This window comes from Cibotium barometz, chromosome 15 (genome assembly GCF_041138505.1).
Source record: "Cibotium barometz isolate CiBa-2024 chromosome 15, ASM4113850v1, whole genome shotgun sequence".
NCBI classification, from domain to species: Eukaryota; Viridiplantae; Streptophyta; class Polypodiopsida; order Cyatheales; family Cibotiaceae; genus Cibotium; species Cibotium barometz.
In genome coordinates this window covers 28,029,665-28,042,137 of record NC_141060.1, presented here as the reverse complement: position 1 = coordinate 28,042,137, position 12,473 = coordinate 28,029,665, and the positions used below count along the sequence as shown (strand labels likewise).

General features: G+C 42.6%; 1 protein-coding gene across 1 annotated transcript in view; it reads left to right on the top strand.

The window, feature by feature from the left end:
• The first annotated feature begins 2,102 nt into the window (after positions 1–2,102).
• Positions 2,103–12,473, top strand: part of LOC147631131 (myb family transcription factor PHL7-like) — a 30,302-nt gene continuing 19,931 nt past the window's right edge. The window contains exons 1-2 of the mRNA XM_086809479.1: positions 2,103–2,473; positions 2,803–3,052. Of these exons, the coding sequence (XP_086665605.1) occupies positions 2,830–3,052 (223 nt within the window). The 5' untranslated portion in view covers positions 2,103–2,473; positions 2,803–2,829. The remainder of the gene's footprint in view (positions 2,474–2,802; positions 3,053–12,473) is intronic.

Sequence of the window (12,473 nt, the reverse complement as noted above, 5' to 3'; positions counted from 1 at the left end):
ATATTGTTGATCAATACCATCTAGGATAATTATTTTGATTGGAATAGGTGTTAAATATAAGGATTATGTAACTTAGCATCAAATCACGTTTGATCTTAAAGTTCAATTCAAATAATCAAAATGGTTTATAAATTCGACAAATCATGTTTGCTCTTAAAGTTCAAATCAAATAATCAAAATGGTTTATAAATTCAACAAAGATAGTGTTTAAAGAAGCATATTTACTAAAGGGAAACAAGTACATCATTAAAGCTATATGGCTTTTCACTTTCAAGTTTCCAAGTCCTTTGGTTATTAAAGCTTGGAGGGTTCCCCATAGTACAAAGAAACACTTCTTCTTCTTGTAGTTTTTTTAATTTGGAAATCTTTCCAACTCCTTTCTCACCACCTTCCACCCTTCACAATCGAACCTCCTTACATTACTTTTTACATTTTTAGGGCTAGGCTTATTTGATTAGCTTCCCAAAACATGGAAAAGGGTTGCAGTAAATTTGCCTAATAATTTTCCAAATTCTACCAAATTTTATTAGATATTGTTGAGATACATACATTGAGGTGATCCAATGAATCCCACTAGATCCACTTGTAGGAAGGCTTAACACCATTAATTTGGGTAATTGATATACGTGCAAAAAAATTTGGAACACTTTTAATAATCAAGGTATAATAACCACAGCAAGAATTTGGAACACTTTTAATAATCAAGGTATAATAACCACACTAAGAATTTTATTGACTAGTATCTACCCCTCCATATATGTAGATGGTAGGATATGGAGTAGATTTAATACTTACATTGAATTCTAGTGTATTGTAAAACCACTTATTATTGTTGTTTTTTAAAATCCTAAAACATTTAATATTGATTTGTGTCAATGAGAGAATATTATATTTGTAGAAGACTCCATTAAGTGTGGCCAAATGTCTCTACATTTCACTAAAGGGAAACACTTTCGAGCATTGCAAAGGACTTCATCACATCTCTACACTTGTCAATATCGCAAAAAATTGGAATATTTTAAGAGTTCAAATTAACCCCCTTTCAAGGCTTAGGTGGGAATCTCTAACCCCCATTTGATGACTGAATGCAAAATTTTATAACAGCACTGTTCTTCCCATTCATTTTATGTTAGAAAACTAAGCTCTTATTCAACACCCTAGCGCTTGAAACTTATACACCCATCTTATCACTCACACATGTTTTTGATGATTTGTTAAGCTATCAAATTGCTTTGGCGAGATAAAGCAACAAAATCTTGAAGCTCATCAAAGCTTGAACAATCAAATGTAACAACACATATATTCTATTTAGATGCACAATAATCGAAGCTTGGCGAGATAAAGCGGCAAAATCTTGAACCTCATCAAAGCTTGAACAATCAAATGTAAAAACATTGATATTTTATTTGGATGCATAATAATCATATTGAGGAATTGAGTAAATAGTACCCTACCTTGCATTTTTGTAAATGGCTCCATAAGAAATAATACAGCCATAATTGGAGAACTTACATTAAAGTCCAGCGTATTATGAGACCACTTAATCTTGAATTACTATACACACACTCCTCTTCTCTTTCAAATATCCTTTTGAGGATGTGTTAAGTTATCAAACTGCTTAGGCAAAGATGGGGTGGCGAAATCTCAAACCCCGTGGAGACTTGAGTAATCAAAGTTTATAACATAAGTGTTTCTTTTCTTTTTAAAATTTTGGCAAGAATCACCGGTTTTTATATACACTACTCACACACCCAACTTCGGTTACATGGATGCGCAACACCGTAGAGAGCACGGATCGAACCCGCACCGTTGGCTGGGATTTCGTTTGCTTTAACCATTCCACTACAACCGTGTTCGCAAGTGTTTCTTTTCTTAAGCATCCCCCCATCCCAAACTACCACATGCACATGTAGACATGCACACGATGCACACACATACACATGTACACTCACACACACACACACACACGAACCATGCACTCAAATTATCATTAGGACACTTGACCAACACCCACAATCCTATTGTTATTGCCCAGACATTTAAAAGTATTTCACCTACCCATACATAGCCCACATACTCAGATGAGCATCACTGCAACCCATGCAATACCACCGTGCACACACGCTTGTCTAGCGCTCAATGGAGCAAGACCTTGGACCATAAATCTTGAACATGTGTATGCTTCAATGGGAAGACATTTAGAGGGTAGGTGTGAAAGGGGTTATCAAGTGCTTTTGTGAGGCGCCACTAATGACAAGAAGTTGCTTATCCATCTTCAGTTCAAGCCTTACGTTCAATTAATTCAAGAAATCAGAGTGCCATCGAAACGCTCAAATCGCTTTACTCAATGAATCTCTGTATCCGATCATCATGTGAGGTGGAAGGGTCGCAGCAAAGGGTCTGCTCGCCTGTACTATGCACTTTGTAACCGCTCGCTCAACAACAAGCTCTTTATCTCTGCACAATTCAATCGGTAAGCCCGGATGTACGACTGCTTTCTTTCCATGTTTTCAATTTTTGAGGACGAGTTCATTGTTTTTTCATGTCTGTTTTGATCTGCCTAGGACCCAGGTAGTTTTCTGGGTTTGTGCCATTCTTCTGTACAAATCCTAGAAGCCATTTTTAGCCTATCTTGCTGCATTTTATGTTTTTCTGTGTTAGGGTGTTCAAATGCTTGAAAACCTGTTTTAGGGTTTTTCTGTGGGTTTCTTTCCTTATCTGATCTGAACTTGCAGCTGATCAGATTGCTAAAGACATATTCTAGGGTTTTCTAGTACATGCTCACCTGGTTTCAACTTGCAGGAACCTGTTGGACATCCAAACCCTAAAATGTATCAGGCCAAGAAGTTTTCCACCACGAGTCTCGTGCACCACAGAAGCCCCGGGCTGCCAGATCAACGGTTTTCTCCTGGATCTAGCATGGCTATGAGCAATGACGGAGGGGACATTGCCGCCAGGGTAGCAGCAGCATCTACCAAGCAGCGATTGCGATGGACCTCGGATTTGCATGAGCGCTTTGTGGAGGCTGTCACTCAGCTTGGTGGTCCAGACAGTGAGTTATAGTAGCAGTTCCATTGTAGAGTGGATTCTAAACAGAAGTAGAAATGCCTATCAAAAGATGAACTATGTGAGCTTGGTGACAGTCACAATCTAGTGTGTTAACACATGTTGTAATTCAACACGTTTGTTTGTCTTAACACCACCTTAAACCCTTAAAATTTTTTTTTTTTTTGGCCGTTACTAAGGTGATTGCTCTAGCCAGTGATTACTACTAACTGTACCAGTTCTTCTTGTGAGTAGTGGACATCGACTGTATAAGTAATTCATGTTGTTTAAAGAGACGTGTTCTTGTCAGTGGAGGTTATTTCCAAAGTTGGCGTGCTTATGAGTTGAGTTTAGTGGGGCTGGATGACCATGTCAGACCTAGTGCAGAAAGGCCTTCCACTTGTGAGCAGAATTAGCAGCAGGTTAGAGTCTCAACACCAGCTCAGAAACTCTGTAAGGAAACGATATTGGGGCCTCCAGTGACAAGACATTGGGTCCCCTTATTTAGAGGACTAGCATTGGAACTTTGGCAGGGGTGGAGGGAAAAATGACCCCTATGACCAAAAGCATGGGCCTTGACACATGTAGCTCTTCTCTAAGGCAAACAGTCCATGTAACCTCTCCAAAAGCTTGCATAACTCTTTAAGCCAGCAATGATGTCACATGCACAGCATGTGTATATGCTTAATCCCCGGTTTTTGGCTGTGTTTAGATTCTAGAAACCTTTCGGGGCAGTAAACAGCCCACTTTAAAGCTAGGTATTTTACCCAAAGCAGTTAGAAGGAGTCGGAGGGCTTTTCCAGGCAGTTTGGCATTATAACTGCATTTTATGCTTGCCCCCATTATGCCTCTATGACTAGCATATGGAGGAGCATGGCACTTATCCAAAACCTTTTGCCTCATGTCAGACACCACACATAGGCAATTATCTTTCATGAGATAACCCTCTTTGATCACATAAGAGGCATGTGCATGACCAGCCATCAAATCAGTGGCAAAATCAGCATCCGTATGATACAAATCACACATGGCAGACAAGTCCCCATGAGAGGCAACCGAGATAGCTGTTACATAAGGCTTTCGTGACAATGCATCTGCCACTAGTGACTACATTCTTCTTTCCTGGGGTGTGTAAGATCTGAAAATGAAACATAGAGAGGAAATTGGCCATCCTCATATGCTTCTCTGACAACTTAGTTTGGGTAAGAAAATACTTCAAACTCTGGTGATCTGTTTTCACAGTGAAATCAGCCCCAAGAAGGTAATGTTTCCATATGGTAAGTGTGTGAATTACAGCCAAGAGCTCTTTCTCATAAATGCCAAGAGATAGCTCTGCATCATGCAATCTACAACTCTCATAAGCCACGGCATGTCCTCCTTGATTTAGGACAACTCCTATGCAATTTCCGGATGCATCACATTTCACACTTAAAGGCTTTTGCAAACCCGGAATGATCAACACTGGACCATGAGTAGTTGCATCTTTCAATTTGAGAAATGCATCCCTCTCTACATTAGTCCATTTGAATGTGGCCGCCTTCTTTGTCAAATCATGCAAAGGAGAAGCAATCCATGCAAAGTGCCGAAATAAGAGCATAATCCAAGAAAGCTATGGATCTCATGCACCGAACTCAATTCGGGCTAATTCTGAATTGCATCAATCATCCGCACTCCATCTTTGGACACAATATGCCCAAGGTAATTTATCTCTTTGCATTTATGAAGAGTTTATGCTTACGGAGTTCTTCAAAAACAATAGCTAAATGAGCTCTATGCTCTTCTTCGGTCTTGGAGAAGACTAGGATGTCATCAAAGAAAACACTTGTAAATTTCTTGTATCCATGGAATATGCGATCCCAAGATCCGCAATCCTGCATCCCAATGAGCTTCAAAGGTGTCTGCATGAATGAGCCCGATAGCCCCACTGGAAAGCTCAAGTCCAATCTGGTGTTCAGCAACCAAATCAATGAACCAACAAGCTTTTGATACAAAGAGGTATCAACCTGCTCACAAGGATCATTAACTGTAAGTTTGGTATTCGGGCTTGCAGTTCTCCATCCCAAAGGTCTCCAGCAACTCATGAACATACCGTTGCTGAGAAACAAAGAATCCCCTCTGGGTCTGTCAAATCTCCAATCCCAAAAAGAAATGGAGGAAGCCTAAGTTGGTCATCTCAAACTCCTTTGACAAGGTAGCCTTCGTCACAACTATGTCCTCCACATGACCGCCAACGAGAATGAGATCATCCACATAAAGGATAATCAATGTGACCAAACCATGTTCTCGAAAGAGATACAAGTTAGGATCTGCAACTGATCTTTGAAAGCTTGTCTGTAGAAAGAAGGAATCAATCTTCTGATTCCAAGTCTTGGGAGTCTGCTTAAGACCATACAAGGTCTTCCGTAACCTGTAAACCATTCCCTTTGATCCCGGAACCTCAAAGCCTGGAGGTTACTCAACATACACCTCCTCCTGCAAGGCACCATTAATGAACACAGATTTTACATCCATATGATATACGTGCCACTGGTGAGAAGAGGCAAGGCAAGAATTGTCCGAATCGTGGTCATCCTCGTTGTCGGTGCAAAGGTTTCCTCATAGTCGATGCCAAGTCATTGAGCATAGTCCTTAGCCACAAGTCTGGCCTTGTGCTTGTCCACCGACCCATCCGACGTATACTTGGTCTTGAAGACCCACTTGACACGGATGACTGACCATTTGGAGTCTGGACGGCCTCAAACAACTCCCAAGTGTTATTTCTCTCCATGGCATCCAATTTCACTTGCATGGCTTTCCTTCAAGTCTCCCGGGAAAGAGCTTCCTTAACAGAAGTGGGCTCTTTTTCCCGAATGATATGAGACATCAAAGCATAGTTCACATGTAACAGCTCCTCTAATTGACTTTTATCACGAACTCTGTGCGATCTTCGAGGTCTATCCTCTGTGGTCCACTCGGAGGGAAGCTACGTAACACCTGACTCCCGAATGGTGTCTAACAACCACTTTGGTACTCGAACAGAATGCGGAGCCTCCTGTTTTGCTGCTGTGGCTCATCTCCAGCCTCGGGCACAACCTCCACATTGAGGCTGTCTAGTTGGAACAATAGATTGGGAATCATCCTCATACTCATCTGGTTCTCCAAGAAGTGGTGGTGTAACTTGGTTGAACACAATGCTAATCAATACACTTGAATACACCAAGATTTAATGAACAACATGCTCAATACAAGAAGTAATTTGCTGAATTGACAAGAGACACACTGAGCCGGAACGGCCGGCCCCTCCCTCAAATAAAGTATATTGATCTTGGGAGAATCAAGTACATAGTGTCATGGGCATTTCTGACCAGATTTCCATACCACTGCATATGAATATAGTATTGCAAACAAAGTGGTTATCGGTGTAGACTTGCAACTCACACTACCCTCTCAAGTGCCCATGTTCCCTACCATCTGATCTCTGTTGTTCCACCAACACATGGTAGCAACAATCTGCAAGAGAGCACGTAGGACAAGAGAACACTACACAGGGTATGTGATCTTGGAATCTAGTTCCTCCCTCCTGCTACTTGCTTCCATATTTAAGCATCAAAGCTTACCAATTCCAAGTAGAGTCGATGACAGCAGAAGTCTTCACGATGGAAGTACTTGGAGTGTTGAAATCTTCGTTTTGTTGCAATTCTTCGCGACAAAAGTCTTCAAGAGGATGAAGGGAACCCTGGGAAAGGTTCCTCTATCGTTCAACTTGAGAAAGGAAGGTTGAAATTAAGGTTTTCAGCAAAAAGACCAGAAATTACAGCAAGAGAGTTGTTTTACTGAATTTCAGTCATTGGGAGCGTATAGGAGAGTGAATAGCACCTCGAAACACTCTTGGAAACTTGGGAAACACCCTAGCAAGCTTGGATATGGAGTTGGGAAGGAGAAAGTGCAGAAAATACAGCCCAAGAGGTCTTAAGCGCCTACTTCTAGAGAGAGAGGGAAGTGTGAGGTGGTGAGTTGTCCACTCTAGGTGTCATGTAGATGCTATGTGGTGCAAGCTAGAATGGACACATGGCTGGTTACTCCCTTTGTACAAAAGGGATAAGGTCTGGGCAGTGGACATTGGGTTTTGTCCACCTCGGGATATCAGTGTGTGTGAACACCGGGCTGGTCATAATCTATAAGCGAGTTTTGGTCGCCCAAAACTTAATGAAGTGTGTACACACTCACTTATAAATTAGTGCTAATTCCTAAGGCTAGGTTTATGACCAATACTTATCACGTGTCACATGCCACGTAACCATGTCAGCAGATAGTTTCACACGCACGGTAACGCCTGACAACTTTGTCTGCAGCAAGCTTGCGTTCCTTGTGATACATAATCTACTTTGGCTGCAAGATCTCCTCAAGCTCATCCACTTCCGGTGGATCCTCAATGACCGTTTCACTGGACTCCGGCTCTACTTACTTGCGAAGGAGACTCACATGGAACTCATTGTGTATGTGCCAATGACTAGGCAATGCCAATCTGAAAACCACTTCATTGATCTTTTCGATCACTCGAATAGGTCCATAGTACTTGGTTGCAAGCTTACGATATGCACTCTCTTTGCTAGGTCTCTTTGCAAGTCTTGCTTTCTCAAATTTCAGTAATACCCAATCATTCTCTTTAACATCCAATTTCCTTCTATGCTTGTCGTCATCCTTTCTATGCTTGTCTTGTGACCTTGCAATGGCTGTCCGCACATGAGCTAAAGTAATATCCAAGTCTCCTACATACTCATCAGCTGCAAATATCTCTTTCTTTGTGTGAAGGATGGGTGGCAAAACCACCTTACCATTAACAATCTCAAATGAGGCCTTTCCCGTAGATGCATGCACCGTGGTGTTGTATGCAAATTCCACAAGCGGTAAGTACTTCTCCCAAGAAGACTTCTGATCTGCCACATAACATTTCAAGAGATCCAACATGGCTAAATTTGCAGTCTCACTTTGCCCATCCGTTTGAGGGTGATAAGCTGATGAGAAGTCCAATTTGGTGCCCATGTTATCAAATAAGGCGTGCCAAAAGAGACTTGTAGTCCTAGGATCTCTATCCCCCACAATGGACTTCGGCATTCCATGATGCTTGAACACTTGTGTAAGATATATTTTAACCATATGCTCAGCTTTGATGGTCTTTTTGACCAGCAAAAAGTGAGCTTGCTTGCTAAACCTGTCCACAATTGTCCAAATTGCATCATTACCCTGTTGGGTCCGTGGCAAGTCCATAATAAAATCCATTGTAATACTTTCCTATGGCTGCATGGGAATAGGCAATGGCTGAAGCAAACCTGGTGCCTTTTGCCTATCAAATTTCACCTTTTCACAGGTGATACATGCACGTACATGTGCCTCTATGTCCTTACACATACCTGGCCAAAAGAAATACCGCTCAATCATGTGCGTAGTAGGCATTATGCCTCTATGACCAGCATATGGAGGAGCATGGCACTATCCAAAACCTTTTGCCTCATGTCAGACACCACACATAGGCAATTATCTTTCATGAGATAACCCTCTTTGATCACATAAGAGGCATGTGCATGACCAGCTATCAAATCAGCCCAAATAGTGGCAAAGTCGGCATTCGTATGATACAAATTACACATGGCAGACAAGTCCCCATGAGAGGCAACCGAGATAGCTTCTACATACGGCTTTCGTGACAATGCATCTGCCACTACATTCTTCTTTCCTAGGGTGTGCAAGATCTAAAAATGAAACATAGAGAGGAAATTGGCCATCCTCATATGCCTCTCTGACAACTTAGTTTGGGTAAGAAAATACCTCAAACTCTAGTGATCTGTTTTCACAGTGAAATCAGTCCCAAGAAGGTAATGTTTCCATTTGGTAAGTGCGTGAATTACAGCCAAGAGCTCTTTCTCATAAATGTCAAAAGATAGCTCTGCATCATGCAATCTACGGCTCTCATAAGCCATGGCATGTCCTTCTTGATTTAGGACAGCTCCTATTTAACTTCCGAATGCATCACATTCCACACTAAAAGGCTTTTGCCAACCCAAAATGATCAACACTGGACCATGAGTAGTTGCATCTTTCAATTTGAGGAATGCATCCCTCTCTATATTATCCCATTTGAATGTGGCCTTCTTCTTTGTCAAATCATGCAAAGGAGAAGCAATCCATGCAAGGTGCCGAATTAACCTGCGGTAATAAGAGCATAATCCAAGAAAGCTATGGATCTCATGCACCGATGTCAAATCCCCACGGATCTCCTCGTGATCGTTCTTGGTTCGAGACTCGAAACCTGCAAACAAACGAACAAACAAACAACAAGGGGGTGCAGGCCTGACTCACCTCCCAACCATGACAGCCGTGGGCGAGCCCACAGTCTTGGCTGTCCCCACCGAGCCACGAGCTGAGCTAACTAGGATGACGTACCGACCAATCTCCTCCTCGCGACGTCCCATACCGCCACGAAGCTGCCCTCGCGGGCCTCGAGATTGCTATCGGCCTCGTCTGCGTAAAGCAGGTGCACATTTGCACTAGATCCAGGCTCCAAGACCATGTATGCAAATTCTAACATAGGAAGATAATCCTCCCATGAACTCTGTCTTTTGGATACATATGCTCGAAGCATATCCTCCAAAATCTGATTCACTCTTTCAGTCTGGCCATCAGATTGAGGATGATCAGAGGAACTCAAATTCAAAGTTGTTTCCAACTTCTCAAAAATAAGTTTCCAAAAATCACTCGTAAACTTAAAGTCTCTATCACTGACTATGTCTTGCGGTAACCCGTACAGTCTAAACAATTGCTCGATAAATTGCTATGCTAATTGCGTAGCTGTAATAGTCTTCCGGGTTGGTAAAAATCTAGCCATTTTTGTCAAGAGATCTACCACAACCCAAATAGAATTGTGGCCTTGATGTGTTCTTGGCAATCCGGTAATAAAATCCATGGAAATACTTTCCCATTTATTACCCGAGATTTGCAAAGGATGCAACAAGCCAGCCTGTCTAAAGCGTTCAGCTTTATTTGCCTGACAAATCTGACACTTGAGAACATAATCTTCTACATTTCATCTTTGGTCAATAAAAAGTGTGCGAGTCTGGTAAACCAGCTACGAAAAACCCCAAAAGAGTAGTGGGATCCATCTTTGTAGCTTTCATCTGTAAGTCACGAAACTTCTGGAGGTAGACCTCATAAGTGAGGTGCTGCGAGGTCATGGTCAAAGCTGAAAACCGGGCAACAACATCATAATCATCCTCTTTCTCGAGGAATTCTTTCTTGAAGACGTCTTCGAATTGTGTCCAAGTTGTTGGCTTAGGGTTGAGTTCCTTCCACCAAAGCAAAGCTTTGCCGGACAGGAAACTTACTGCTAAGTGGATCTTCTTTCCATCATCATATGGATGAAACTGAAAGTGAACTTGCCACTTATGTAGCCACGTGTCCACGATCTCCTTGGTGCGTTGCTTTTGCTCGCCCCCAAACGGTTCCGGAGTAATGTTGGCAACTTGGCCCTAAAGCAGAAGCCAAGGTATCCATACCCGAAAAAGTAGAGAGGGTAGTGGTCAATAGAACAATAGAGTTTTGCAAAGCTTGCATCTGGGCTGCGATTTGTGCCTGACGTTCCGTCGAAGAAGCTTCGAGAGCTACTTTGAACTCTTGGAAATCTGATTTTGACACAAAATCGTCAAAAAGATCGGCATCGGTACCTTCCGTAGCCGGCAAGCCTTCGCGTTCCACGAGGGGCTCCAACTCCGATTCTTGGGTCGACATCGTGAAGAGGGTACGTGGAGAGAAAATTCGATCTTTGCACAATAAAAGTGTGAGTGAACTTGAGAGCTTGAGAGCTTGAAAACTTGAGAGATGTGTGGCAAGAAGCCCACTTGAGGGGTTTATAAAGATAGCCCCAAAAGCTAAAAATCTCCAAAAGCTAGAATTAGCTTTTGCTTTGCTTTTGCGTTTTTTTTTCTCGAATAAATAAATAAATAAATAAATATATTAATATATATATATATGGATATATATATTCTATACTCTTAAAAAAAAATAAACACTTTGAAACCTTGGAGGAGGGGTCTTTTAAAACTTAAAAATCCTGACGTCAACCTGCACTGCCCTTCCTGCTGGCTGCAGTGGCCTACGCCACCTTCACGAAGATCTGGCCACAAGGCCACGTGGCTTGGGCTGGCTACGCAGGATTGGCCTGGGCGCTGCCTGGCTGGCTACGCAGGCTTGGCCGCCTCGCTTGGCAGGCCTGGCCGCCTGGTCATGCAGGCCTGGCCGCCTGCTTCCCTGCCTGCGTACAAGTCCGCCTGCGTACAAGGCTTGCACACGTTTGTGTGCGAATGTGCTTTCTTGGCCGATTGTGTACTCGCCCGCCACAACGCTGCCCACAAACGTGGCGCCAACACGACCTCTAGCACGTTGTCCAGCACGCCACCACGTTTCAACCCTTCGCATCTCTCTTCGCTCTCTCTCTCTCACTCGTTCAATGAAAAGCAAACGTGCTTTTTTGTTCTCTGTTTCTCTCACTGCTGAAACTGTTTATATAGTTCAAAGCCATCTTCCTCTTCGTTGCAAAGCAAACGAGCCTTCTAAGACTACCATCTCCATCAACATGGGTCTCTGTGATGAAGAAAAAACACATACTATTCTGAAAACAGCAGTATGCACAGAAAAAACAGCAAGCTTTTTAACACATACCTTTCCTCGACCTCATCTTCTCTACCTACCGACTTGCTCGTTCACGAGGTATGCTCTGATACCACTATCAAATCCCCACTGTGCACATGACAACTGAACTCAATTCGGGTCAATTCTGAATTGCATCAATCCATAGTTGTTACGAGGCGTGTCTCTAACGGTTTAGAGGCGTTCGAGGCGTATGATTGCCTGATCGAGGCGTCCACATATATTTTTTTTTTGCTGGTTTGAGTCTTTAGACGGGGGCTTTAAGGGCCCAAGGCATCCCCTCTCACACACACTCTCTCAATCCCTCATTCTCTCCCTTCCTCCCTTAAGTCTTTCTGAAGATCCAAAGTTCAAACACACTAGGATGATGATGTTTTTATACCCACTTTTGGAGCTCTCTCTATACTCTACCGGTTCATTTCATTTTACTGTGTACCCTTGAATCTTGATGATGTATCCAGATGATGATGATGGACTATTTTGGTCTCATAGGTCATTTTGGCACAGCTTTCTTTCTTTCACACACACACACACTCTCTCTCCCTCTCATGCACACACTCTCTCTCTTCCTCCCTCAAGGCTCATACATACACACTCTAGTCTCTCTCTCTCTCTCTCTCTCTCTCTCTCTCTCTCTCTCTCTCTCTCTCTCTCTCTCAACTTTCACTATATATATATATAAACAGACGCCTCTAACGTCGCTAAAAAATACGAGTCTTTTGAGGCGCGTACCATACCCGCCTCGTACC